General features: G+C 36.1%; 1 protein-coding gene across 1 annotated transcript; it reads left to right on the top strand.

Annotated features, from left to right (window-relative positions):
* Positions 1-618: 618 nt before the first annotated feature.
* Positions 619-22,197, top strand: LOC122004720 (PTI1-like tyrosine-protein kinase At3g15890). Its single transcript, XM_042559565.1, has 4 exons — positions 619-785; positions 872-1,016; positions 1,157-1,419; positions 21,595-22,197. The coding sequence occupies exons 1-4, from the start codon at positions 730-732 to the stop codon at positions 22,157-22,159; spliced, it is 1,029 nt and encodes a 342-aa protein (XP_042415499.1). The 5' UTR covers positions 619-729; the 3' UTR covers positions 22,160-22,197.
* Positions 22,198-26,976: the final 4,779 nt, after the last annotated feature.

The following is a 26,976-nucleotide window of genomic DNA, read 5'->3' as shown; positions in this document are numbered from 1 at the left end:
GACTCATATATATTATAATTTAATTTCTAAATCCTAGAATTTCGAACCATAAATAAATATAATATATCCTAATAAAAAAAATTCTTGTTGAATTCAGACGTCTTGATTGAATTCAAGTGCTTGGATTCAATCCAAATACCCAGGATCAGTAAGGCCATGTGGTTGTGAGTCCTGTATGTATATATAATTATATAATTATATATATATATAGAAGAGCTAAAATAAGAACATCCATATTAATTTTTTTATTTAAAATAATACATAATTAAGAGTAAAAAAAATTATTTTATTAAATTTAGATATTTATTTTTCATTATATTATATATTAATTTTTTCTCATTTATAATATTTAAGGAATGAAATTTATTTTTTAAATTTAAAAACGCACTATTTAGAAATGCTAAAGATTTAGAATATGATAGTATAATTAATGTTTTTAATTATTTAATTTAAAAATTAAAATAAAATTGTTAGATGGGATAACTGAACCACTTGTCGCACAATCAAACAAATTACGGCATGCAGACTGATTAAATTATTTATAAGATTGCAGAAGAAGATTAAAAGTCAAAAACAAATGCTGAACGAGAGGAAAGAAGGAGGACATAAGCTAGAAAGCAACGCTCTGTGAGATCATTGCTTCTCCTGCATTCCTAACTTAGCTTTTATTCCCTTCATCGTCTTTATTCACTTTCCACTCCGCCAGTACATTAAATTACATTATCAATAATGATTCAGAGATGCATCCTCTGTTTCTCTCCGGAGAAGCAGGAAACAGGACAGAGGTAACTAACGTATTATTTTTATCGATATATATGTTTCAACAATTTCAATTAACTCAAAATTAAGCAAAGAAATTTGTGTCTAATAGGTCGAGGAAGAAACATGACTATCCATGGGAAATCTACTCCTTGAGGGACCTGATGCTTGCGACCAGAAACTTCCACGAGGAGAACAAGCTCGGAGAGGGTGGTTTCGGCGCAGTTTACCGGGGAGTAACTCATAAAGGAGAAGAGGCGACTACTTTAAATCTAATTTAATTTTCTTTCATATATAGTTTCCCATTAATTTTTATCTGTTGTGTGTATGTATGTAGGTGTTTTGGGAGGGATTAATTATATTAATTTATATATGGATTGACTGTTTTATGTATTAGATTGCCGTGAAGAGGCTGAAGTCGATGACGGCGAAGGCGGAGATGGAGTTCGCGGTGGAGGTGGAGGTGTTGGGGAGGGTGCGGCACAAGAACCTGTTGAGTTTAAGGGGGTTCCACGCCGGCGGTGAGGAGAGGTTGATCGTGTATGATTATATGCCCAACCATAGCCTGCTCTGCCACCTGCACGGGGGCCGTTCCGGCGAGCTCCTGTTGGATTGGCCTAGGAGGATGCACATCGCCATTGGAGCCGCCGAAGGACTTGCGTGAGTATCTTCCAAAACATACTCTCAATTCTTTTTATTTTATTTTATTTTTTTATTATGCACAAAGAGCATTTTTTTTTCTCTCTCTTACTTTATTTCTAAAATTAATATTCAAGAATTAAATTCTTTTCTTTTCTAATTATTTAATGGTGTATACTTAGTCTTTAATTTAGGAAGAAAATTTATAAAGCAGATCTTATTAGAATTTCCATTAATTAGAGTTTATTCAAGAACTTGATGAATTTCCAATGATGAATAGTATTTATTAAAAATTGTTTTTTAAAAAAGATTTTTAAAAACTCCTTAATATTGACCAAGACCTTGAATATTAGTTGGCACACTCACTTAGAGCATATTTGATTGATCAATTATCCTTGTGGAGGTAGTTGAGTTGGTATTCAGATGATAAAATTATATCATAAATGTAAGATTCAAATTTCATAGGATCCATTCTCTTAGAAAATAAATTTTTCTCATCTAAGAGGTCAGTCAATATCGTGATTTATTTCCTTTTCACAAGATATTGAGGCGAGTAATGGAGGGGGTGCCTAGGATGAGATAAAAAAAATTCACATATCTCCACAATGAAATGTTATTGTCCATTTTAAACCTAAGTACTCATAGATTTATTTTTGGATTCAACTCAAAAGGCCTTGGAATTTTTTCATATATTTTCAATGTAAGACTTTGATTGTATTCCAACAATCATCTCCTCAAACGAAAAATCATCATTACTCTTATGATCATCACTCCACATAGTATCTAGTATGGACCATGACGTCCCCGGGGTCATAGTGTCGTGGTAGGACATCCAGGTTGTCCCCCAAGCACCAGCAGTTCGAACCCTAGCTACGACGTATTTGCAGAAATTTTGCGGGTGAGTCACCCCAGGCTTGACGTTACTCAGTCTGATTAATCATTTTTTTAATATGGACTATAACTCTAATATCACTTATTAGGATCAAAAGAATTCATATATTTTTAACAATAGTATATTATTATCTATTTTGAACTAACCCTTTATGGATTTATTTTTAAATTCTATCGAAATCCTTAATTTTTTTATATATATATTTCTAATATAGAATTTTAATTGTATTCCCAATTAAATTTTCTAATAATAAATTGGTAGTTCCTTTCTAATTAAACCTTTGAACTTGACATCAGTCAATATGGAGTATAACGTGGCTTCTATAAGTATTAGACTCTCTAAGTAACTTATTTCTTAATAGATACACTATTTACATTGCAAATTTATTCTCCCAGATTACTCTCCAAATAACTTCTAACTTTGATATTTCTTTAAGACATCACTTCAATAGTCACTAGATTTTCCATAACTTTATACTTTGAACAAACCATTGACTTTACATGAATCTAAGTGACCACCTGTACTCAAGTAACTATAAGGGACTAACCATCTTTTTTGTTTTTTTTTTTTAAATGTTTCACAACCTGTTTAAGTCAGCAAAGAAAACAAATAATAGAAGTCAAGAAAGGTAAAAATAGTGTAACTTCTACCTTATTCTTTTCATTTGAAACTAGTTTGCTCTGTCTCAACCAACGCATACAAAGACAACATTGCACCTTTGAATTTAGGGAGAATTCCTATCAAGGCATTTGTAAACCACCGCGCTCTCAAGACCAAGAAGCTCTCTCTTGAATTATAACTTCAATGAATGTAGGACACCTTTCTGTAGGATCATGTGTTGCAATTAGAGGTAAATGTCTTCCTTATGTGTTAGTCACTATTCGAAAGATTAGTATTCGTCCGTGATTTACCTCATCCGTATTGATCATGGGACGGATTAGCAGGGATGCTGGGGGTGAACGTATTTACCTTTTACCACCACGTGTTACGATTAGAGGGGAATGAATAAACACATGTAATTTATCTTTCATTCGATTTTGTTTTTCTATAATGCATTAGTATGCAATTAATGACAATATTGAAAACTAAACAAACATAAAGCACAAGTAGGAGAAGACAAATCAATTTATGTGGTGTAAAACACTTCATTCCTACTTCATAGCCTATGATCTGTGGATCACTTTGAGTAAAACTATTATATTTCTCTTCTTTGGACACCATTTTGAAGTGAAGAAATATCTTATAGTCTTATTCTTTTATAACAAATATAAGAAACGACAAAAGTACACATAAAAATTTAATAATACAATATGAATGAAAATTACAAAAATGAAAAAGAATTTGTTTGTTTGCTATTTAATCTCTATAGGGTGCTATCGAGTGCTTTAAGATACAACAACACTCTCCCAAGAACCAAACACAAAAATTATTTTTGAAATTTTCATGAGATCATCCTTTTGTTGACAGGCCATTAGTCAATTGATTGTTGTTGATTAGCTGACTACTCACTAATTAGTAGTTGACTCCTTCGTGACATGTGGCTTGTTTCGTTTGAAATTGGTTCATTAGTCAATTTATTACCTACCATTAGTCGATTGAACTAGATAAACTTTTGATCAAATCCTCTACTATAATTGTTAATTGTGTCATGAATCGACTACTCATTAAACATCAATCAACTGTTATGTACTAGTCAATTATTTAGCCATTTGGCCCCCGAATAAAAAGATTCCATTCATTAGCATTTTAGCCCAAGTCAACTATAAGTTGACTACTTAATCATTTGACTATTTTCTAGCATCATTCATTTGCTCAAATCTTGAATCTATCCAAACCCTAATTTTATGATTTTGGATTCATCAATTAGTTGCTACTTCTACTCCAACGAACTACCACTCTGACTTCATCCACACGAAGGTTGAGCCCGTACCATACCAAGAGATCCCATGTCTCTAAGACTTCTTCATTTATTAAGTATATGTCAACCTCAACTTATTTGAACTTAAACCATGTTTGATATTGAATTGACTTAAACATATTAGGATTTCCCGTGCATTGAGACTCTTTATCTCTAGGATTTCACTTATTGGCCAATATCCAACCAACCTCAGTCTACCACATATTTACATTGCCCAGACTCATCATCAAGACTTCCACATGTCCAACCTCATTGTTTAAACTTTTACTACCTAGAGTTTACTTATCTAAGACTTTCACACATACATAGAGTTCATTCCTCCAGGACATCTACACCTTCAACACTTGTTAAGCATCTAGTCATCTGTTGCCTATCTAGACTTCTATATATGTACCTAACTTCTCCAACTATCAAGTATCCTACTTAACACCTTATCTCCGTTAATCATCAAATATATTATTAAAATATATTTCTCAAATAACAAAATCATAGAGCAAGGTCAACCTTGACCAGAGATCAATTGCACTAATAATTTCTATCTAGTTGATGTTTGATAATATCTTTAGGTTATATTTATTTATTTGTCCAACTTTCCATGCCCAATGACAAAACTAAAATGAAGATTTATTAACTTAAAATTTTCATTTTCACCCTTTGACTTACATCAAAAACTTCTCTACAAATTTCTTGATTCGAGAGCTAACATTCCAACCAAAATCTAAATAAAGGTTTCCTACCTTCTATTCTTCCTGTCTTTGGCAATTTACTTAAAACTCAACCTCGAGTTTATTATATTCTTAACTCTCTTCCTTAATCTAGGAAAGTCTATTTTCCACTTAAGGAAACATATCTCTCCAAACTATAAGTTAATTAAGTACCCTTAAACAACTTCTTCTACTCAACTTGGGGTCTCTATCTTAGTTATATCACCAATAATTTTCTTTACCAATAGCCTCTCCTAATAGTTTTTCCAAAAATTTTTATCATTAGAAATGGTCATTCAATTTTGTATTTATGAGATCTAGAGTTCAACCTTGAACTTTTAAACTCCCTTTAATCTGAGGTCTTTACTTCCTCAACATTTCTCCCTATAATTTTCACTAAAAAACCACTTGAATATTTACTATGTATATTAGAGGGTTAGGAACCAATAGGATGAACTGATGTAAGTTGCAATTGTATCAAAAACTTCATTGTACTTTTCTTATTGTGTTAGTCAACTAAAATATATTTCTACATAATTACTTTTTATCAGTTAATTGAATTCTCTAAATTAGTCAGCTACTATAAGATTTTTCTAGTAATTCAAAATGAGAAATTAGAAATAATTTTATAACTAAGAATTCATGAAAAACATGTAAACATTATTCATATCAAAATTTATTAGGAAAAAATGTTATAAGAAAATATATCTTAATTTTAAAAATTTACACAAAATTACAAACCATTGAAACCTTCAATGTTTTATACTCATTTAGTATAAAGGAATCACTCACCTAGAAATACAATACCTATCGAAACTTCTTGAATTAAATAGGTACTTACTAAGTATCCTCCCCCCAAACACACACACACATAAAATTCTAGTCTTTTTTAGAAGCTTTGACTATGGTAGTCATGTAGGATTGAACTCGACGCTAGAGAGGGTGATGAATAGTGTTAAGCATATTTAAAAAGAACGGATAGTAAAACAATTGAATCAACACAGCGAAAATAAAAATACTTAAATTGATTCAATTAAGTAAAACAAGGCAATATAAGTAAGCAATAAAATTAGCTAACAGTTAAGCATGCAAATAGTTGATCAATCAAACCAAAAGTATAGATACATACAACAATTATAAAATATAATTCTTATTTCTAAATTTTTCCTAAGTGGAGAAACCTTACAGGAAAAAAATATAAAAAAGTAAGCACAATATAACAAATAAAGATGATACTCTATGTGTTGTCAATCAGAAATGAAGCGTAAGTCACAACGTATGGTAGCACAAAAGGTGAGAGAGCACAAGAGCATGAATATAAGAGAATGGGTAAATGAGAGATTGAATAATTTGTAAGCTCTATCTCAAAAATCTTTTTATAGTACCCCTCCAGTCGCCTTGAGTCTTCCCAGTAGCTTAGAGAAGTGTTGACGTGATTGTAATTATTATCCGTTGGATAACATTAACAAAACCCTCAGATCGACTAGACCCCTTTCAGTTATCTAGAGAGGGATCAAATCTGTTCTTAACCCAGCTCACTCAGATTGCTAATAACGTCATCTCTTGGTTGTCTAGAAGCTGCTTTGATTACCCGTATCCTTTAGTTATTTGACCCAATATGGTCGCCTAGACCCTCCAAAATTCCTTCATTGAGAGTTCTCATAGGCTATTCTCTCCCAGACTTCATTCAGTTGCTTGGAACTGTCAAACATGCTTCCCTATAGTTGTTACACATAATGAGTGTGATAAAGAATTTAAAGTTACTTGCACTTACATTGGGTCTATATTCTCAGCCTCCAACTGACTCATCTAGATTGAGGTGCCAAGACACAACTCCTAGCTACTTCCACTTGGACTATTTTGTCAAGATTCATTTCCCAGCTAACTCCATTCGGACTTAATTTACCTAGCATCCGGCTAGAAATTTATCTACCAAGTCTTAATTACTTGGACTTGATTCACTTAGCATCCAGCTAGAAATTTATCTGTCAACCCTTAATCACTTGGAGATGATTTACCTAACATTCAGCTAGGAATTTGTTGCTTGGTCTCTAACCAAGACTCAACTCATACCTGACTCCCATTAGGACTTCATATGGATAGTTCCACTAGGACTTAGTCACAATCTAGTTTACAACCAAGATTTCAACACTTGCCAAATAATCTACACCTGTAAACTTGACACAACTGGTTAGATCACAACTAACCTAACTTTAACCTTAGTTATATATCAAAACTTTGGGTTAAATACTGTGCACCCTGTACCAACAACCTCTCCCTTTTTGATAGTATGAAAACTAATTTAAAGTTAGTAAAAATAATAATATATAAGGTTTGAAGTTTATATTTAATGTATAAAAGAAATAAATAGAGTTAGAGTAGTTATACATGAATAAGAATTGAAAAAATAATTTCTCCTTAATTATTGTTCCTCCTTAATCAATAAGGATATTAAAATGAGAAAGTTAATAAATAAATTTGAAATAAGATTATCTTTTCTTTCTCTCCCGATTTTTCATATATCAAAATCAGTTAAAATACAAATAAGACAAATAATAAAGTAATGGATATATAATCAAATGTAATATTGCAAGAATTAAAATAGATAATATGGGTGCAGCGGAGGCCGGCAAGAGGGGGTGAATTGCTAAAAACAAAAATAAACTATACCCTCCTCGGATTTCAACTCAGAAATAAAATCAGCAGTAAAATAATAACAACTAAATTAAGGAGACAGAAAATAAATCAGAAACAGAATTTAATCTGGTTACAACCAAGAGAGGGTTGTTAATCCAGGGCGATGAAAAGCGCACTCACAAAAATCTCCTTCTCTGAAGGCGGAGAAGCCTTTTACACTTTTGGAAGTTCACTAGTTGCTTAGGAATTGCTTATAGTATTGATTGCTTGAGTTGTTGTTAATTCCTAGCTCCAGAGGCCTTTAAATAGCCTCTAGAAATTCTATCCCGAGAGTCCAAGGCGCCTCCAACAAGGTCCAAGGCGCCTCCAGCTCGGTGAGTGGATAGAATTCTATCCGGTGCTCGAACGGTCATTCTGACATGGCTCAAGGCGTCTTCAACAAGCAATGAAGGCGCCTTCAATGTTGAAGGGGCCTTCAATGCATGCTTAAGGCGCCTTCAAGTTCCTGCTACAGTAACTTCCTGCTACAGTAATTTCCAACCTTTTTTTTACTCCTTTTCTTCTTCGCTTTGGCTTCCGAAGCTCCGTTCTTTTGGGTGATTGCGGCCAACCGAAATAGGGCTCACCCGAACCCAATTTCCGGCCTTCTCCTCGAGCAGACTTCCGTCCGGCTTCTCGTCCCTCGAACGCCGTGCACGTTCTTCTCGCTCCACCGGAGTACTCTTCCGCATCTCTCTCGTCCTTCGAACGCACCGAGCCCGTCGGCTCCCTTCCCGTGCCGTCCTTCTCGCTAGCTGCGTCTTCTGCTCGACTTCCTGTGTTCCTAAGCTCCTGCACACTCAGACACAGGGATCAAACACAAAGAAGGACCTAACCAACTTGGTTGATCACATCAAAACTACCACGGGGTTCAACAATCTCTCCCTTTTTGATGTGCATCAACCCAAGTTCAAGTTAGGGTTTAAACAGACACAAAAAGTAATTTTAAAGAAAAATTACTAAACTAGCATTTTAAGCATAAGTTTGCAATAAATAAAAATTGCAACATAGTCTTAAAAAGTAAAAAAAATTTAAGTTAATTTTCCTAACTCCCCCTGAAAGTTAATTTTCCTAACTCCCCCTGAACTTGTACGTCTCTCTCCCCCTTTGATCACAGCAAAAACGGGGTGAGAACTCAAAAAATATCTAAGTAAGAATGAGGTTTGGAAAAATTTTCCAAGTTAAACTCAATTTTCAAAAAAAAAACATTCTAAGTCAATTCTAACTAAAAAAAAAATTTTAAGTTAGAATTTTCAAGAAAAATTTCTAAGTAAAAAATATGTTTGATAAACTTTCAAAGCATTATTTAATTCTTGTTTTTAATGCTTTTTTAGAAAGCTAATTAAACATTTTCTTTCAATATTTTAGCTTCCAGGTCGTGGCGAGGCACTAGGCCTTCTTGGTTATTGGAGCAACAACCACTTCCTTAGACAAAACTTCCATAAAGAATTTCAATGTTTAATTTTCTCACTGTAAGCTTTTAACTAAAAGTGAAATTTAAACTAACAAAGATTTTAGAACCCAATAAAGGTTCCTTCCTGCAGGGTTGGTCAAAAATTTAGGGGGTACATGATTTTTGGGCACTTTTCTAAGTTGACCCTGGTGTTTCCTAATGTACCAATTTAATTTTCCATAAGTTCTTAATTTTGATTTAGGAAATTTATTTAGGCATGCATCATATTTCAATTTTTCAATTTCTAATTTTAATTTATCATTTTCTGATTTTATACTATCGTACATCTCAAGTGGACATGCTTTTGCTAATTTCATTTTAAATTCTTTATTTTCTTTTTCTAATTCGAATAAGTCTTTAGAAAGTAATTTAATAAATCGAAAAGACTGAGTCGGGATTAGATTTCGTACCTGACTTACCTGACTTGGTGAGGCTCCCCCTTCACTGCAGCTTTCCTCTTCTGATGTTCCTCCCCCTTCATCGATGCTCATCTCTGAGCTAGACGTTTCTTCTAGCTGATTGTTGGTCATCAGTGCTATTCCCGAGAATTCTTCGACTTCTGATTCGGAGGACAACGAATCATCCCAGGTGGCCTTTAGGTTGTGTTTAGGTCGAGTTGGTTTCTTACTCCTTTCCTTATCCTTCTGTTTGCTCCTCAATTTTGGGCAGTCCTCCTTGATGTGCCCTTCTTTGTTGCAGTTGTAGCAACGAATCGTCCTTTTCTTTCGTTGATGCCTATGCGATATAAACTTATTAGTATTAAAAAATTTATTGAAGCGTCTTACCAGTAGTGCCACTTCTGATTCGTCGACCGAGGCTTCGGAGTCAGAACTGTTCATTTTTGCCTTTAAGAAAATATTCTAACTGGTCTTCTCTACTCCATTGGGCTCTGAAACTCGAGATTCGTGAAGTTCAAAAGTGGAAAACAATTGTTCTAAAGTACTTACCTCGAGGTCCTTAGAGATGTAGTACTCATCTACTAAGGAGGCCCACTCTGGAGTTCTGGGGAAGGCGTTGAGTGCGTACCGGATAGAGTCCCAGTTCGTTACCTCTTCTCCAAGATTGGTTAGTTGTGTGATCAGATCTTTGATCCTTGCTTGGAGTTGCGCTACCTTCTCGCCTTGGTTCATCTGGAGGTTCGTCAACTGGTTTCGGAGGATGTCGCGCCTCGCTAGCTTCGCTTCAGAGGTACCTTCGTGAAGCTCCAGGAATTTTTCCCAAAGATCTTTCGCGGAGTCGTAGCTTCCGATCCGATTTACCTCTTGAGGCGACAGAACGCTGAGTAAGTGGAACTCAGCCTTTCCGTTGGCGACGAAATCTGCTTGCTCCTTTTTCGTCCAGGTGTTTTCCTCCTTATCTTTCAGAACTGCATAGCCATATTTCATTATTAAAAGAATGTCAAATTCAGTTTTAAAAAATACCTCCATTTTGCGCTTCCATATGGCGAAGTCTCCGTCGAACTTCGGGGGATGGATGTTCGCTCCGGCCATCATCTTGATCGTAGTGATTCAGTTGGCGGTTAGTACTTCTGAGGCGATCAGGCTCTGATACCACTTGTGGGTGCAGCGGAGGCCGGCAAGAGGAGGGTGAATTGCTGAAAACAAAAATAAAACTACCCTCCTCGGGTTTCAACTCAGAAATAAAATCAGCAGTAAAATAATAGCAACTAAATTAAGGAGACAGAAAATAAATCAGAAACAGAATTTAACCTGGTTACAACGAAGAGGGTTGTTAATCCAGGGCGATGAAAAGCGCACTCACAAAAATCTCCTTCTCTGAAGGCAGAGAAGCCTTTTACACTTTTGGAAGCTCACTAGTTGCTTAGGAATTGCTTACAGTATTGATTGCTTGAGTTGTTGTTAATTCCTAGCTTCAGGGGCCTTTAAATAGCCTCTGGAAATTCTATCTTGAGGGTCCAAGGCACCTCCAACAAGGTCCAAAGTGCCTCCAGCTCGGTGAGTGGATAGAATTCTATCCGGTGATCGAACGGTCATTCTGACCTGGCTCAAGGCGCCTTCAACAAGCAATGAAGGCGCCTTCAATGTTGAAGGCGCCTTCAATGCATGTTTAAGGTGCCTTCATGTTCCTGCTACAGTAACTTCCTGCTACAGTAATTTCCAGCCTCTTTTGACTTCTTTTCTTCTTCGCTTTGGCTTTCGAAGCTCCGTTCTTTTGGGTGATTGCGGCCAACCGAAATAGGGCTCACCCGAACCCAATTTCCAGCCTTCTCTTCGAGCAGGCTTCCGTCCGGCTTCTCATCCCTCGAACGTCGCACACGTTCTTCTCGCTCCACCGAAGTACTCTTCCGCAGCTCTCTCGTCCTTCGAACGCACCGAGCCCGTCGGCTCCCTTCCTGTGCCATCCTTCTCGGTAGGTACGTCTTCCGCTCGACTTCCTGTGTTCCTAAGCTCCTGCACACTCAGACACAGGGATCAAACACAAAGCAGGACCTAATTAACTTGGTTGATCACATCAAAACTTCCATGGGGTTCAACAGATAATTTTAGATAAGTTAATAGTAGATGGATTCAAGCCAGACTATAGTCAAAGAAATAAGTCAAACAATATTCTAAGTCAAAGTGTAATGCAAACCAAACATAGAATAAGTAGTAATGAATAATATAATCCAAGTCAAGTCAAACTATAAGTCCAAAAATAAAACAACTCAAATACAAGTCAAATAAATCCACCATAAGTCCTAACAGGCCCATCATCATCTATAGAAGAGGGAGGAGGACGATGTTATTGGGCTACAAAGTGAGCACACATTATGGCCAATATCTCTCATACATCAACTTGAATATCAATAATTGTACTATCCAACCTAATCAAACGATCCTCTGTAGTTAGTGGAGGTGCCAAAGTTCCCAATATCTGGGTTGGAATGTGATCTAGATCCTCATCAAACACAACCAACATCTCATCAATCCCTAGAGAATGAGTCTCACCCCACTTGTCTTTCTAAACTAACCTATATATTTTCTCTAAGGACCATCCTAGCTAATGTAAAGTTCCTAAGTCCTATCTAATCAAACTTGGTTAATGGTGTGGTGACACCTTGGTGAATGTCAATCCCTAGCAATGTAAAAAAGTTAAGTCAAAATGTGACAGTAAGACATATGGACTCGACGGCTAGTGGATATGTTAGAGTGATGGATGGTGTATATGAAGATCTACAGACTAATGTTGATGCCCAACCTATGTTTGAGAGTATATAGGAGAAAGGAGTGAAATGGTAGAATGGTAGCAAGGTCATGTCTCTAGTGTTGATAGGCAAGATGCATGAGTATAAAACCTTATACAACACACAATCATCAACTTTGAGCTGCTTAGAGTTGAAGTTGATGACGGTCGGAGTCTGTTCACCTCCAAAAAGATGTGTGTAGATAAGGTCTAGAGTGATATCAAAGTGAGGATCAGGAAAAGATATGAGGGACTAAGATATGAGGGACTATTAGTATAAATAGTCCTTAAACTTGAAGACACTACGGTTCTCTACATAAGGAGTTCTGCACTTTGGTATCAATAAATGTCACTGTAATAAAGTAGACTATAAAGTCATCTACTTGGTATGCAATGAGTTATGTAAAAGTATATAAGTAATGTAGATAAGATTTGTCTCTTCCATATAACGAAAGAGATATCTGTGGATCCCTTGATTAAGTAAAGCTACTGAAATGCATACCCATACATAAATAAGTCAATATGAAATATTAAAGTTGTTTGGTTAAGTGAGTCTACTTAGAGATCAAAAAACACATAGATTGATGAGAGGATGACACGATCTATGTCTCATGAATCAATCTAGTTATCAAGGATGAAAGAACTGAGCTATACAAAATAATGGTCATAGACATGTTAGGTTGGATCTCGATATTTTCATCACTTGGGTAGCAATCATGCATTGATAGATACCACTAATTTCTTATACATCTAAAATAATTTAGAAATACTGTTAATGTTATAAGAACCTATTGGGTTACACATAAAGAGCATGTTGATTTGAAAATTTATTTATTTTAGTTTAACTAAAATAGTATGGGTCTGGGCCTTATGTTCAAAATTGGTTTCAGACCTTAAGCTTATTGATTTAACGAGTTAATTCAATATGCTTCCTTTTTCTTTTAAGGTCCAACCCAACTATAGAGCCACCCACTAAGTGTCACGCCCTGAGGGTAAGGTGTCCAATAGAAAAAAAAAAATTGAACAACACCTCCCTTGTAACAAGGATAATTGGAACCAATATACATCCACACTCAACATATAAACATATTCAACATCCCACACGGTTGAATATAAGTACAATTACGCAGTTTATAAGCAGCCCACACGGCTGAAAGTAACACAACCACGTAGTTTATAAGCAGCCCACACGACTGAAAGTAAACACAACGAAAATCATAAAAAAAATATACGAATATAAAACCAACAAAGTAATTACCCCAAAATACCTGAAATCACCAGACTATACTCCAAAATCCACATCAACTAGTTATAACGCAAACTTGCTAAAGCACTATACCATCCAAACAGAAAATAAGACCGAAAAGAAAAACTGTCCTCGAATATGATGCGAGACTGGCATCCAGGACTCTCCCAAATATCTTTGACTCATCTACCTGCTACCTGGTGAAAGAAAAACCAATTTGAGGGGTGGTGAGTGTTAGGACTCAACGGGTAAAGGAAAGATAGTGCATAAACATAATATACAAATAGAGAGTGAGCCAACAGTATACAGTCTCATAAGAGGAATAGCAGATACTAAAATAAAACCACAATATATACTCATACCAGAAACTATATCCTAGGCTAGGTAATAGAAGATTAGGAGTAATACTAATCGACTACTGAACTGTTCATCACTATGAAGGTATCATGTGAGGTAAAGACATTCTATTAATAAGTAACCCGGAGTCGCACAACATGCGATCAATACATATATAGCTCAACAAGTATAAATGTATCACATGGCAAAACGAACAATTGTAAACATAAGGAAGTAACAGCAAAGAAACAACAGCATAGGTAGGTATAATAATAATAAAAGCATATGTACTGATGGTCACTCCCGCCCAACCCTCTGTACTATGACCCTTGTATGGTCGAGAGGCGGGGTCAGTGACAAACTATACAACACTCCAGCTACCACTCTCTCGAGTGGCCAAGTGGACAGTTGCATAGTATCTAACTAGCTACATCTGCGACAGGGGTCCCTACTGCTCGCAACTCCAGCTTTCTCTACTCATGAGTGAGCGAGTGAGGGCACGACAGGATAAGCAGCATTTGCTCTACCACTCTCTCGAGTGGCCGAGCGTGTGGCCCTGGTCAATGACTCTCTCAACCGCAAGGGAGAATTCGTCGTTGGCATGCATATAATGATATGATGCACAAAATACAACAGTCATCATATGCATATAAACAGGAATTAGGTATGCTACATGAAGTCAACATGCTTAATATGGTACATAAATAAACAACAATCAAAACATACAAGGCTGGTATCTAATATCTGCTAAATATCATAGATGACAACAAGAGACTGTATGAATATAAAAATAAATATCTCAAAGATTTGGGTGGAAGTATCAAACACAAGAAAAATATGAGTGGAGTCAAGATAAACACGGAAACTATCTGGATAAATTGCTCATGCACTAAGATCAATATACTAACGAGACAAAGTAGGAAGTACCCGCCTTTAATAGAAGATCGAATAAAAAATCCTACGTCGAGATGTTCATCTCGAATCAAAGTCCTCAAACTCACAGCCACTGCACAATTAGGGAGTTGCTGCCGAAAAGGAGTAGCTGCTGGAACTTAATCACCATTAAACAACAATTAATAATCTCTAATTAACAACTTGCATAATCTATTTAACACTATCATTAATAGTTTTATTTACCTTGTTAAACACAACTAACAGGATTTAATCAATCAAATAAAACTTAAGTAATTAATTCGCTACCCTAAAATCACCTCAGCTGCTTCCTCTTCTTCGCCGGCAGTGGTGGCAATGACGTCGATGGCGGCAATGGCCTACTATAATAGCGTGCATGATGCCAACAACATTAGTGGTAGGGTACTAAAGATCCCTCAAGAATGGTGACGATGGTTTAGCAGAGGCAGCATGCTATCGCAACGAGAAGGTGTGAATATTGGTTGCTTGCAGCCAAAGGGGGCGGAGCGTAGGAGGTGGAGTGTGCGCATGGGCAACATTGATCATCCGTGTGGCAGAACACTGCCACGAGCTTGTGGGTAATAGAATGAGGTGGAGGTGCCGTTTTGCAGCGGTGGCCTTGGATCGGCTACATTCGGAGCACTGCATTGCCACACAAGGAAGAGGCGTGGTATCAACTTAGATTGCACGGTGAAATATCCCATCGAAGAAGGAAGGAGGGAGTCGGTCGGCCGAAAGACGCTGAAGATGAGGTTTCGGCCAGCCTAAGCGTGATGGCTGCAGTGCATCGCCAGCGCTGATGTCGATCATCCTCGCGGCGGAATAGTGCTATCGTGCGCCTGGTGAAGGAGAGACACGGAGGTCCTCGTCAGTTGAACTCCTCCAGGATGAAACTATCCCCGTCGGAGTCAGCCTCGACCATCATCCGACGAAGCTCCTCTTCGGAGGTGGGTGGCAGAAGCTCGCGAGTACTACGACGAGCTCCTCAGATAAGATTTTGTCGTCGTGCTCGGGGTCACCGGAAGCAGAGGAGGAGGAGGAGGAGGAGGAGGAGGAAGTGGAAGAGGTGGAGGGGCGACATCGGCCGTCCGCGAGCAGTGGTGTCGTCCATTGGGAGCACAGCGGCGCCGCATCGCGATCACGAGGAAGAAAACCCAAGCTTCAAATTAATGAACTTAGGTTTTGATTTAACAAACTTAGGTTTTATATTTAATTATTCTAAACAGGATTTAAATCCTATCCATTTATCCCCATAAAATCTAAAACGTCTCATTTAAAATTTAGAAAAAATCCATGAAATTCTATAAATTCCTAAAATATTACTTCTTGATATATTATCCACTAAAGCCCATTTATTTATTTATTTATTTATTTATTTTGGTATATTATATTCTCCCCCACTAAATAAAAATTTGGTCCTCAAATTTACTATTTACATTGATATCCTCATCTAAGTGTAACAACTATGGAGTATACCCTATACTCATCCATTCTAATAACATGGGAGATCCTCACCATTAGAGAATAAGGGTTCCTTATAACTATTAGATGATCTTCTCCTAGGTGAAAGTCACTACTTTATGGGTTACGAGCACATCTGCTATAGTGACACTCACATTACCATATAGAATGGGAAGCTACTGCCTCTACAAGGCATCACGTAATAGAACCAAGTGATGCATTGTTCCCCAAATATCATCTTTTGCATTTTCCATCAAGTACGACCTAATTCTGTAAATAGTATGCAGTTAATTCAACCTTGTCTGCATCTGTACAAATCATGTACTCAAATGTACCCTCCAAGTTATCTAACTAGGCACAACCTACCTAAGGACAAAAACTCTATGAAACAGAGTAAGTTGGTCCTCTACTAACCGAGCCAACAATGATATGTGGTCTATACCATTTTTCACATCAGGTCCGGTAATATATCCGGATGTATCTCGTAAGTGTTAAGCAACTAGCTCTACACTTTTCCAGTATCGGTGTAGGTTACATACTAGAGGTACCTTCTACGTTAGCTAACCAAGTACAAGCAATTCATGGTCAAAGTTCTCATGACTAGGATACATCGATCCTCTACTAACTATGAGTATGGATATTATTCCTTGTCCTTTACCAAACAGGTAATAACAAGGGATGACTTGAGAATGTGTTCCTTGACCTCCACCAGATTGTTAATAGATTCGACCCTTGCTTCTTGACTCAGTATTAGTCAAGCTACCAGAGAAACAACATTCTCTTCATCAAGGTCAAGTCCTCAACAGGTCATTAGTCGCTTCCATGGTCAACCTCGACCACAATTGCGAATAGAGTTGATTGACTAAGTGTCATCATGATACATAAGTCAATGAATACTTACTAGACAAATATACAAATAAATAAACAATCCAACTAGATTGGAGAGTGTCTAACCATAACCTAATAAGATAGTGAACATAGAAGATAAGATAATTATCAGAGGTATACCTTACTTCCTATAGCTCAGAGATGTCCTTCGGCTTGCCTTGTCCTAAACTCAAAAAAGAATTTTAAATCAAAATAAGATCGAAATCTTAAAAAAACTAAAACCCAGCATTTGACTTGAACCATGCTCTGATACCAATAAATTGGTGTCAGATTAACTCAAAAATCCATAACACAAAAAAATAGGCATCGTAAACTTGGCTATGATACTAATAAATTGGTATCAGATTAACTCGAAAATCCAAAACATAAAAAACAGGCATCGTAAACTTGGCTCTAATACCAATAAATTGGTATAAGATTAACTCGAAAATCTAGAACATGAAAAATAGGCCTCGTAAACCTCTGGCTCTGATACCAATAAATTGTCATGCCCCGAGGGTAAGGGTGTCCAATCGAAAAAAAATCGGACAACACCTCTCCTGTAACAGTGACAATTGGAACCAATATACATCCACACTCAACATATAAACATATTCAACAGCCCACATGACTGGATATAAGCATAATCACGTAGTTTATAAGCATTCCACACGACTGAAAGTAAACACAACCATGCAGTTTATAAGCAACCCACACGGCTGAAAGTAAATATAGCGAATATCACAAAAAAATATATAAATATAAAACTAACAAAGCAATTATCCCAAAATACCTGAAATCACCAGACTAGACTCTAAAATCCACATCAACTAGTTACAACGCAAACTCGCTAAAGCATTATACCATCCAAACAGAAAATAAGACCGAAAAGAAAAACTATCCTCAAATATGACACGGTACTGGCAGCCATGACTCTCCCAAGCATCCTTGACTCATCTACCTGCTACCTGGCGAAAGAAAAATTAGTTTGTGGGGTGGTGAGTGTTGGGACTCAACGGGTAAAGGAAAGATAGTGCATAAACATAATATACAAATAGAGAGTGAGCCAACATTATACAGTCTCATAAGAGGAATAGCAGATATTAAAATAAAAGCACAATATATGCTCATATCTGAAACCATATCCTATGCTAGGTAATAGAAGATCAAGAGTAATACCGATCGACTACTGAACTGTTCATTACTACGAAGGTATCATGTGAGATAAAGATATTCTATTAATAAGTAACCCGGAGTCGCACAACATGTGATCAATACATATATAGCTCAACAAATATAAATGTATCACATGGCAAAATGAACAACTGTAAACATAAGGAAGCAACAACAAAGAAACAACAGCATAGGCAGGTATAATAATAATAAAAGTGTATGCACTGATGGTCACTCCCGCCCACCCCTCTGCACCATGTCCCTTGTATGGTCGAGAGGTCGGGGTCAGTGATAAACTGTACAACACTTCAACTACCACTCTCTCGAGTGGCCGAGTGGACAGTTGCATAGTAGCTAACTAGCTACATCTGCGACGGGGGTCCCTGCTGCTCGCAATTCCAGATTCTTCTACTCATGAGTGAGCGAGTGGGGGGTACGATAGGACAAGCGACATCTGCTCCAGGTACCACTCTCTCGAGTGGTCGAGCGTGCGGCTCTGGTCAATGACTCTCTCGACTGGAAAGGAAAATTCATTGTTGATATGCATGTAATGATATGATATGCAAAATACAACAATCATCATATACATATAAACAGGAATCAGGTATGCTATATGAAGCCAACATGCTTAATGTACATAAATAAACAACAATCAAAATATACAAGGTTGATATATAATATCTGCTAAATATCATAGATGGTAACAAGAGACTGTATGGATATAAAAATAAATATCTCAAAGATTTGGGTGGAAGTATCAAGAACAAGAAAAATACGAGTGGAGTCAAGATAAACACAGAAACTATCTGGATAAATAACTCATACACTATGATCAATATACTAAAGAGACAAAGCAGGAAGTACCGGCCTTTAATAGAAGATCGAATAAAAAATCCTACGTCGAGACGCTCGTCTCGAATCAAAGTCCTCAAACTCACAGCCACTGCACAATTAGGGAGTTGCTACCAGAAAGGAGTAGCTGCTGGAACTTAATCACCATTAAACAACAATTAATAATCTCTAGTTAACAACTTGCATAATCTATTTAACACTATCATTAATAGTTTTATTTACCTTGTTAAACACAACTAATAGGATTTAATCAATCAAATAAAACTTAAGTAATTAATTCGTTACCCTAAAATCACCTCAGCTGCTTCCTCTTCTTCGCCGACAGCGGCGGCAACGACATTGATGACGGCAATGGCCTACTACAATGGCGTGCACGACGCCAACAACATTAGTCGTAGGGTACCAAAGATTCCTCAGGAATGGTGACGATGGTTTCGCAGAGGCAGCATGCTATCGCAACAAGGTGTGAATATTGGTTGCTTGCAGTTGAAGGGGGTGGAGTGTGCGCATGGGCAACGTCGATCATCCGTGTGGCATAACCCTGCCACGAGCTTGTGGGTAATGGAATGAGGCAGAGGAGTCGTTCTGTGGCGGTGGCCTTGGATCAACTACATTTGGAGCGCAACACTGCCACACAAGGAAGAGGTGCGACATCGGCTTAGATTGCACGGTGAAATATCCCATCGAAGAAGGAAGGAGGGAGTCGGCTGGCCGCAAGGCGCTGAAGATGAGGTTTTGGCCAGCCTGCGCATGATGGCTGTAGTGCATCGTGAGCGGTAGCGTCGATCATCCTCGTGGCGGAATAGCACCGTCGTGCGCCTGGTGAAGGAGAGACGTGGAGGTCCTCGTCGGTTGAACTCCTCTAGGATGGAACTGTCCCCGTCGGAGTCAGCCTCGACCATCATCCGGCGAAGCTCCTCATCGGAGGCGGGTGGCAGAAGCTCGCGAGTATCGCGGCGAGCTCCTCAGACAAGATTTTTTGTCGTCGCGCTCGGGGTCGCCAGAAGTAGAGGAGGAGGAGGAGGAAGAGGTGGAGGGGTGGCATCGGCCGTCCGCGAGTAGTGGCGTCGTCGATTGGGAGCACAGCGGCGCCACATCACGATCACGAGGAAGAAAACACAAGCTTCAAATTAACGAACTTAGGTTTTGATTTAACAAACTTAGGTTTTATATTTAATTATTCTAAACAGGCTTTAAATCTTATCCATTTATCCCCATAAAATCTAAAATGTCTCATTTAAATTTAGAAAAAATCCATAAAATTCTATAAATTCCTAAAATCTTACTTCCTGATATATTATCCACTAAAGCCCATTTATTTTTTTATTTTTATTTATTTTAGGTATATTACACTAAGAGAAACACTAATAGTCATCTCTTTAAAGAAGTGAAGAGTTAGTCTTTTCATCTTAAATAGTCATGTCTTTAAAGAGGGCAAAAAAGATGAAGAGTTAGCCTTTTCTTTTTACCAGCTTAAAAAGTATCTCTAACAAGAAGGTGAAGATGGGTGAGACGAAATAAGGGACATGCTTATGTGGATACCGTAGAAGCATGAACATTCTGATCACGCTTAGATCAACTGGACTAGCTGACTTTCAAGGATTGTTCATTCATCAAAGGTACTGATCCTATTTGCTAGAGTAGTCGCAAGAGTAGTTATGCATTCATATGGATGAGGGATCAATTTCCGCTGTGTTTTATGTTGTTTTTAGTCTATAGATCCCAACGGGGAATGCGTATGTTCTAGAAGTCTGGCAAGGGGAATTAACTAGGAGCATGGGCAACGAGGAGCAATGTGGAGTTTGGCAACTCTAGGAACAACTTTTTCAATTTTCATGAATCACAATCATTATGGTTTTTTTACTTATGACAATCAGGAACTAAAATTAAAGATTATGGCTATTATTCTAGGTTGAGTTTTGGTTATATGATGAGTTTTCATTAATTAATTCATGTTCAGCTTGTTTTTGGCTTGCGATCAATGCCTTAATTATGTTGGATTAATTTGGATTGTGAGAATGAACCTATTATCCTATATCTAATAGATTAACTTTTGTTGTAAGAGAGATCAAGAGAAATATATATACTGTCTTTTTCATACTGACATCAACAAATACCTTTATGTATATTGTTTTAGTTAACTTTTAGAGAGAAAACCGAGTTTGAATAACTAAAAATAAGCTTAATACAACTTGAGAACGAGTTTTAAGTTAAGCAGAGAATTGGTTGAATGACAGGCATGCATAATTCATGAATTTTCGACCTAGGATTTCATTAAAATCATAACTGAGTGCTTAATTAAGTTCTTGGATTTTATCGAATTTTGACTGCTTTATTAATGTTTTTTTAATTAGTTGTTGCATAACTCATTTATCTATCAACCAAATAAAGAAGATAATTAATTAAAAATCTAGTACTTAATCAGTGATTGATGATTGTTGAATCTAATTTAGCTTGTAACAAATTAAAATTAATTAATTAATTAAAGTACATCAATAATTTTGGTGGATTCATTTGGTGCAGGTACTTGCACCACGAGGAGACTCCCCACATCATCCATCGCGACGTGAAAGCCAGCAACGTCCTCCTCGACGCCAACTTCACCGCTAAGGTCGCCGACTTCGGCTTCGCCAAGCTGGTGCCGGAGGGCGCCACCCAGATGACAACCAACGTCAAGGGCACCGTCGGCTACCTCGCCCCCGAGTATGCCATGCTCGGCAAGGTCTCCCATCGCTGCGACGTCTACAGTTTCGGCGTCCTGCTCCTCGAGATCGTCACCGCGAGACGCCCTATAGAGAAGCTCCCAGGCGGCACCAATCGCGACATTGCCGACTGGGCCACTCCTCTCGCCGAGCGCGGAGCCTGGGACCGCCTGGCCGACCCCAGACTCCTTGGCCAGTTCAACCGCGCCGAGCTCCAGAACGCCGTCGTCGTCGCACTGCGCTGCGCCGAAGCCTTACCGGGGAGACGGCCCACTATGAAGGAGGTGGCCGAGCTTCTGCGGCAGGTTCCGAGGCGGACGAAGGAGGTACCGACAGCAGCGCCGGTAGACGCGGAGGAGGAAGTGAGAATATATAAGCGAGGATGATAAGCATAATATATCGAAAGGAAAGGTGCAAATTCAAAAACTACCTCAATATTAATCAAATAATTAATAAGAATCTGAATATATATACATATATCTAGAATATACACTAAAAAAAGGTTTTTGTGACGAATTTCAAAAAAAAATATTTATTGTAAAAAAAAGTTGTCACGATATCTGCAATGAAAAATTTTCGTAGCAGAAAAATCATCTCCAAATTTTATGACGAAAATAAGATATTCCTTGTAAATTTTACAACAAATTTTAGTTTTGTTGTAAAATTAGTTGAAAATTTATAAAGAAAATAAAATCGCCATAAAATTTAGAAATACAGATTTGCGATATTTTTTTTAAAGATTTTTTAACGAATTTTCAAATACGTTGTCGATTTTTGCGACGAAATTCTAAATTAATCATCGAATGAGATGAACTTCAAAAATCGTTGCCGAAATATGTGACAAATCATGAAAATTATCGCAGAATCTGTGATGAATAATAAAATCCATCGCAAAAAACTATGACAAATTTGGAATTTCATCGCAGAAATCTGTGACTAAATTAGAAATTCGTCGTAAAAATCTGTGATGAATCTTAAAATTCATTGCAGAATCTACAACAAATCCCTAAATTTGTCATAGTTTGTCGTAGTTTTTTTATACATTACAATAGATTTGCGATTATAATTTTTCATCGCTAAATTCGTCACAAAATGTAAAAAAAAAAATTATCTAGAAATAACTATTTTTTGCATTGGATCTGATTAATACAAAAAAAAAAATTTATCAAATTATATATCAAACCTATACACATCCTATCCAACATATCATATCTAACAAAATAAAACTATACTTTAAACCAAATAACAATTCATACATTAAATCCAAACATCACAAAATATGTAATATCCATACAATCCATACATTAACAAATATCTAATATCCATATATCACCAAATCATAATGTTTTTTTTCCAAAATATGCACTTTCTTCTCCATCTTCCAATATTCTTTTTTCCTGTATCAAAATAAAAAAACAAAATCATTGATTGCTAGAAAGAAATTACTATATATAAATATGAAAATTAATATTTACTTACTCTGACATTTATTTTTATTTTGTCTCACCAATACTCTTTGAAATAAATTAACAATATTAATAAAAAAAATAAAAAAGAAATGTTTACAATCAAATAATTAATGTTCAAAAATACTAATTATGAGATAAATAATATTCATACATGAAAATCCATCACCACCATCATCGTCGTTGCTATCATCATCATCACCACTATTATCGTCGCCACCATTATCATCGAAATCAGAAGGAATATGACTTTGAGCAGAACTTAACTGAAGATATCTCATAATAAAATTTTGTTGTTACGCATAGCTCTAATTTCTTCATCTCTAGATCTCATTTCTTCATCTCTAGCTCTCCTTTCTTCATCTCTTTCTAATATTATGTCCTTCAAATGTGAAACTTCTTTAGTCAAGGTATTGATCTAAGTCTGATTATTGTTGGGGTGGAAAAGGATTTATAGGAAACTTTATGATTTTTACTTAAAGAACTCATTCCAAATATCCTTCCTCTTTTCTATCCCCACTAGCCTCTAGCCATAAATCTAAATTATTACCGATAGATGACTTGATTTCCTCACTAGCACATGAACTCCTCTATGCAATCTCGAGCAATCATATTTTTCCTATATTGTAATTACAAAATTAAAATAAATTTATTGTAACAATAATTTAGAAATATATATATATTTATTACTCAAACTTTCATTGCTTTATCTCTAGTTCCACTCCAAAACTTGTCTTTTTTTTGTAATAGTTTTTGTGAAAGTTTCTATGAATGAAGGTTCTTTCCCTATATCTTTGGTCTAAAAAAATATGATTAGAAATAATGAAATAGTTGCAAATTAAAAAATTGTTGGAAAAGTTAAAAAAATATTAGGAGAGTAAGAAATTTATCATTCTGCGTCTATACTCATCGATATTAATTGAACCTCTCGCATATGTCGCAGATGAGTCTCCATAATTAGAAGATTGATTTTATCTATTTTATTGGTTCCATTGTTTGCTTTCGTTGGTTGTCCAAAAATTGTTAATCTTAGTCCAATTATCCTCTGTGATACAAAGTGACTTTTCCCCTTTTGTTTAGTATCATTACGAATGTGATTGCCATATTTTTTTTCTTAAAAATCTTCTTAATTTCTAATTCATAGATAGGGTCCCACTTAAAATGTCCACTAAATAGAAAATAAAATAATTGAGTATATATATTTAATTTTATTTTAGAACTAAAATGAATCATTTATACCTTAAACTTGCTTCACCATAACTCTTTTGTTGATGATGGAGTGCTTGAATAAGACATTGAATTCCCCATCTAATGATTATTCATGATTTGATTTAATTCATGAATAATACATATTGAATTTTCAAACTTATGGTGAATGATGGATATTAAATATAATACTAACAAGAAAAGTATGAAAATAGAAGATAGGGGTAACCATATTTTTAAGATTCCTAAGCTAACAATTATAATTGATCATGTCTTGTAACTATCACAATCCAATCCAAATCAATCCAATGGTTCAATAGTCCAATTATTTAATATATTAAACACATGAAGAGCATCATTGGATGCTAATTAAAGATTTTTCAAAGTTTTTCATAAATAAGAGAATGTACAATCACTACAACAAATATGACTTTTTATAGCACTCAATTACTTTATCCGCAGTGTGCATCGCACATTGCACAACTCAAAGCTGTTAAAAGTTCTAACACATCGACATCACGCTGATGTGCGCTACAATTAAGAGCATTCGCAGAGTACATTTGCATGCTGCGATTAATAGCAATCACAGTGTGTGACGTATGCTGCGATAAATAGAAATCGCGGCACGCCATGCATGTTATGGTTAATAGCAATTGCAGCGCACAACGCATGCTGCGATTAATAGCAATCGCGACATACACCGCGTGCTGCGGTTAATAGCAATCCTAGTACGTGCTGCGGTTATCGTTGTTGTTACTATCAATCAAACACCACACAAATTAAAACACCATATACATATGGGTAATTTTGCATGCAGTCCCTATATCACATACAATTATAATGTGATACACATAATTATAAAATAAAAACTCAACCAATTATATAACCATATGCACTCATAAACATTACATCACACTTAAGTAAGACAATAATTGACTTAGTAGCAATAATTCACTTAGTAAAACAAAACAATCCAAAATAGTATCAAAAAATTCACTTAGTAACATAATTTTTTCTACAACAAAAAAGGTATATGACTTCCGATTGTACAACTCCAAAGCACATTTTATGCACTCTACCTCGAGCTTCCTTGCTAAATATAATACTGATTACATTATCAGCAATGTTAGTTGTGTTGTGAGATTCGGATAAACACTCTTCTATCTCTTTCTGCAAATAATAAGAGATAAGTCAAATTTCATATGATTCTCATAAGTAAAAATGGGATAATAAAGAGCTAACTCAAATTTCATATGATTTTTAATATAATAATGTATACTTATATTTTCTAACACATGGTTAACTATTTTTTTTTTTTTTTTGCAAGCTCAAGGACGTGATGAATCATAATTGATTAACTATTTGAATCCACAAAATATATCAAACACGACAATCCTAAATACATCCACAATATTTCATTAAATCATAGTTCATTTCAAAGTATTCCTAAAAATAAGACTTGTTAATTACTGTTTAAGAGAGGAGAGGTGTTCACTGGAAAGAGGAAAATGTAGAGACCAAAAGAAAAATGGTTGATGTATTTTCATACCTTCCAAAATGTAACTATTTAATAATGTAAGCACTCAGCAATCCTGCCTGCAAAGATAGTTAAAATATTAGAAAAACTATAACATAATAAATACATCCATAGTAAATTGGATCAGAATTTACAACTATCCCAAGCAAGGTACTTGCTAAAAATAGATAAAAGAAGTTTGCAACAAACTGCAACACTACAATGAAATCAACACGAACTAGATCAAATTTTTGAATCACATTAAAAAGTACCATTGATGTAGCATCATTAACAACTCCACCAAACACAAAGCTATAAAGTAAACATTAGTTGGCTAAGACAAAGTCACTTACATAATATGCTAGAGATGAGAACACACAGTGGCGGATCTAGGAATTTAATCATAGAGGGGTGGCCACGATTTGAGCATGGCGAATTTTTTTAACAGTTAATAACTTCTATGTAATTAAAAAAAAACAATTTAAATAACTTGGCATACAGGAGAAAAATGTATAATATTATGAAAAAAACTCATACAATAATATTAAAATATTAAAGCAGTCTACTAACGAATACGTGACAATTGCATTCTTTGAGACTCCATGTTCTCAAAACGCTGTAAAATTAGCTCATTGTCGACAGTATTAAAAACATCTTTCTCGATATAGACTACTAAACTATCATTCATCCATTCATCTCCAATCATGTTTCGCAAATATGTTTTGACAATATTCATTGCCGAAAACACTCTTTCAACGGTTGCAGTAGCAACTGGAAGAAGTAAGGCTAGCTCAATCATCCGATAAACCAAAGGAAACACACGGTTCTTCATTGTTTCAATCATTTTCTTTACAAGAGCTCCGAAATCTGAAATGCCTTCAAACCGTTCATCTGATCTGACGTCATCAATATATGTTTCAAGCTCTTGTTCAACCAACATACACTCATTCCAAGAAAAATTATCCTCATAAAAATGAGCCAGACGCACTAACTTCTGTGCATCAAATCTAGAGAA

The sequence above is a fragment of the Zingiber officinale genome, chromosome 1A (assembly GCF_018446385.1).
Source record: "Zingiber officinale cultivar Zhangliang chromosome 1A, Zo_v1.1, whole genome shotgun sequence".
NCBI lineage: Eukaryota > Viridiplantae > Streptophyta > Magnoliopsida > Zingiberales > Zingiberaceae > Zingiber > Zingiber officinale.
The sequence above is the reverse complement of the archived record's forward strand: the minus strand, read 5'-3'. Positions and strand labels throughout refer to the sequence as shown.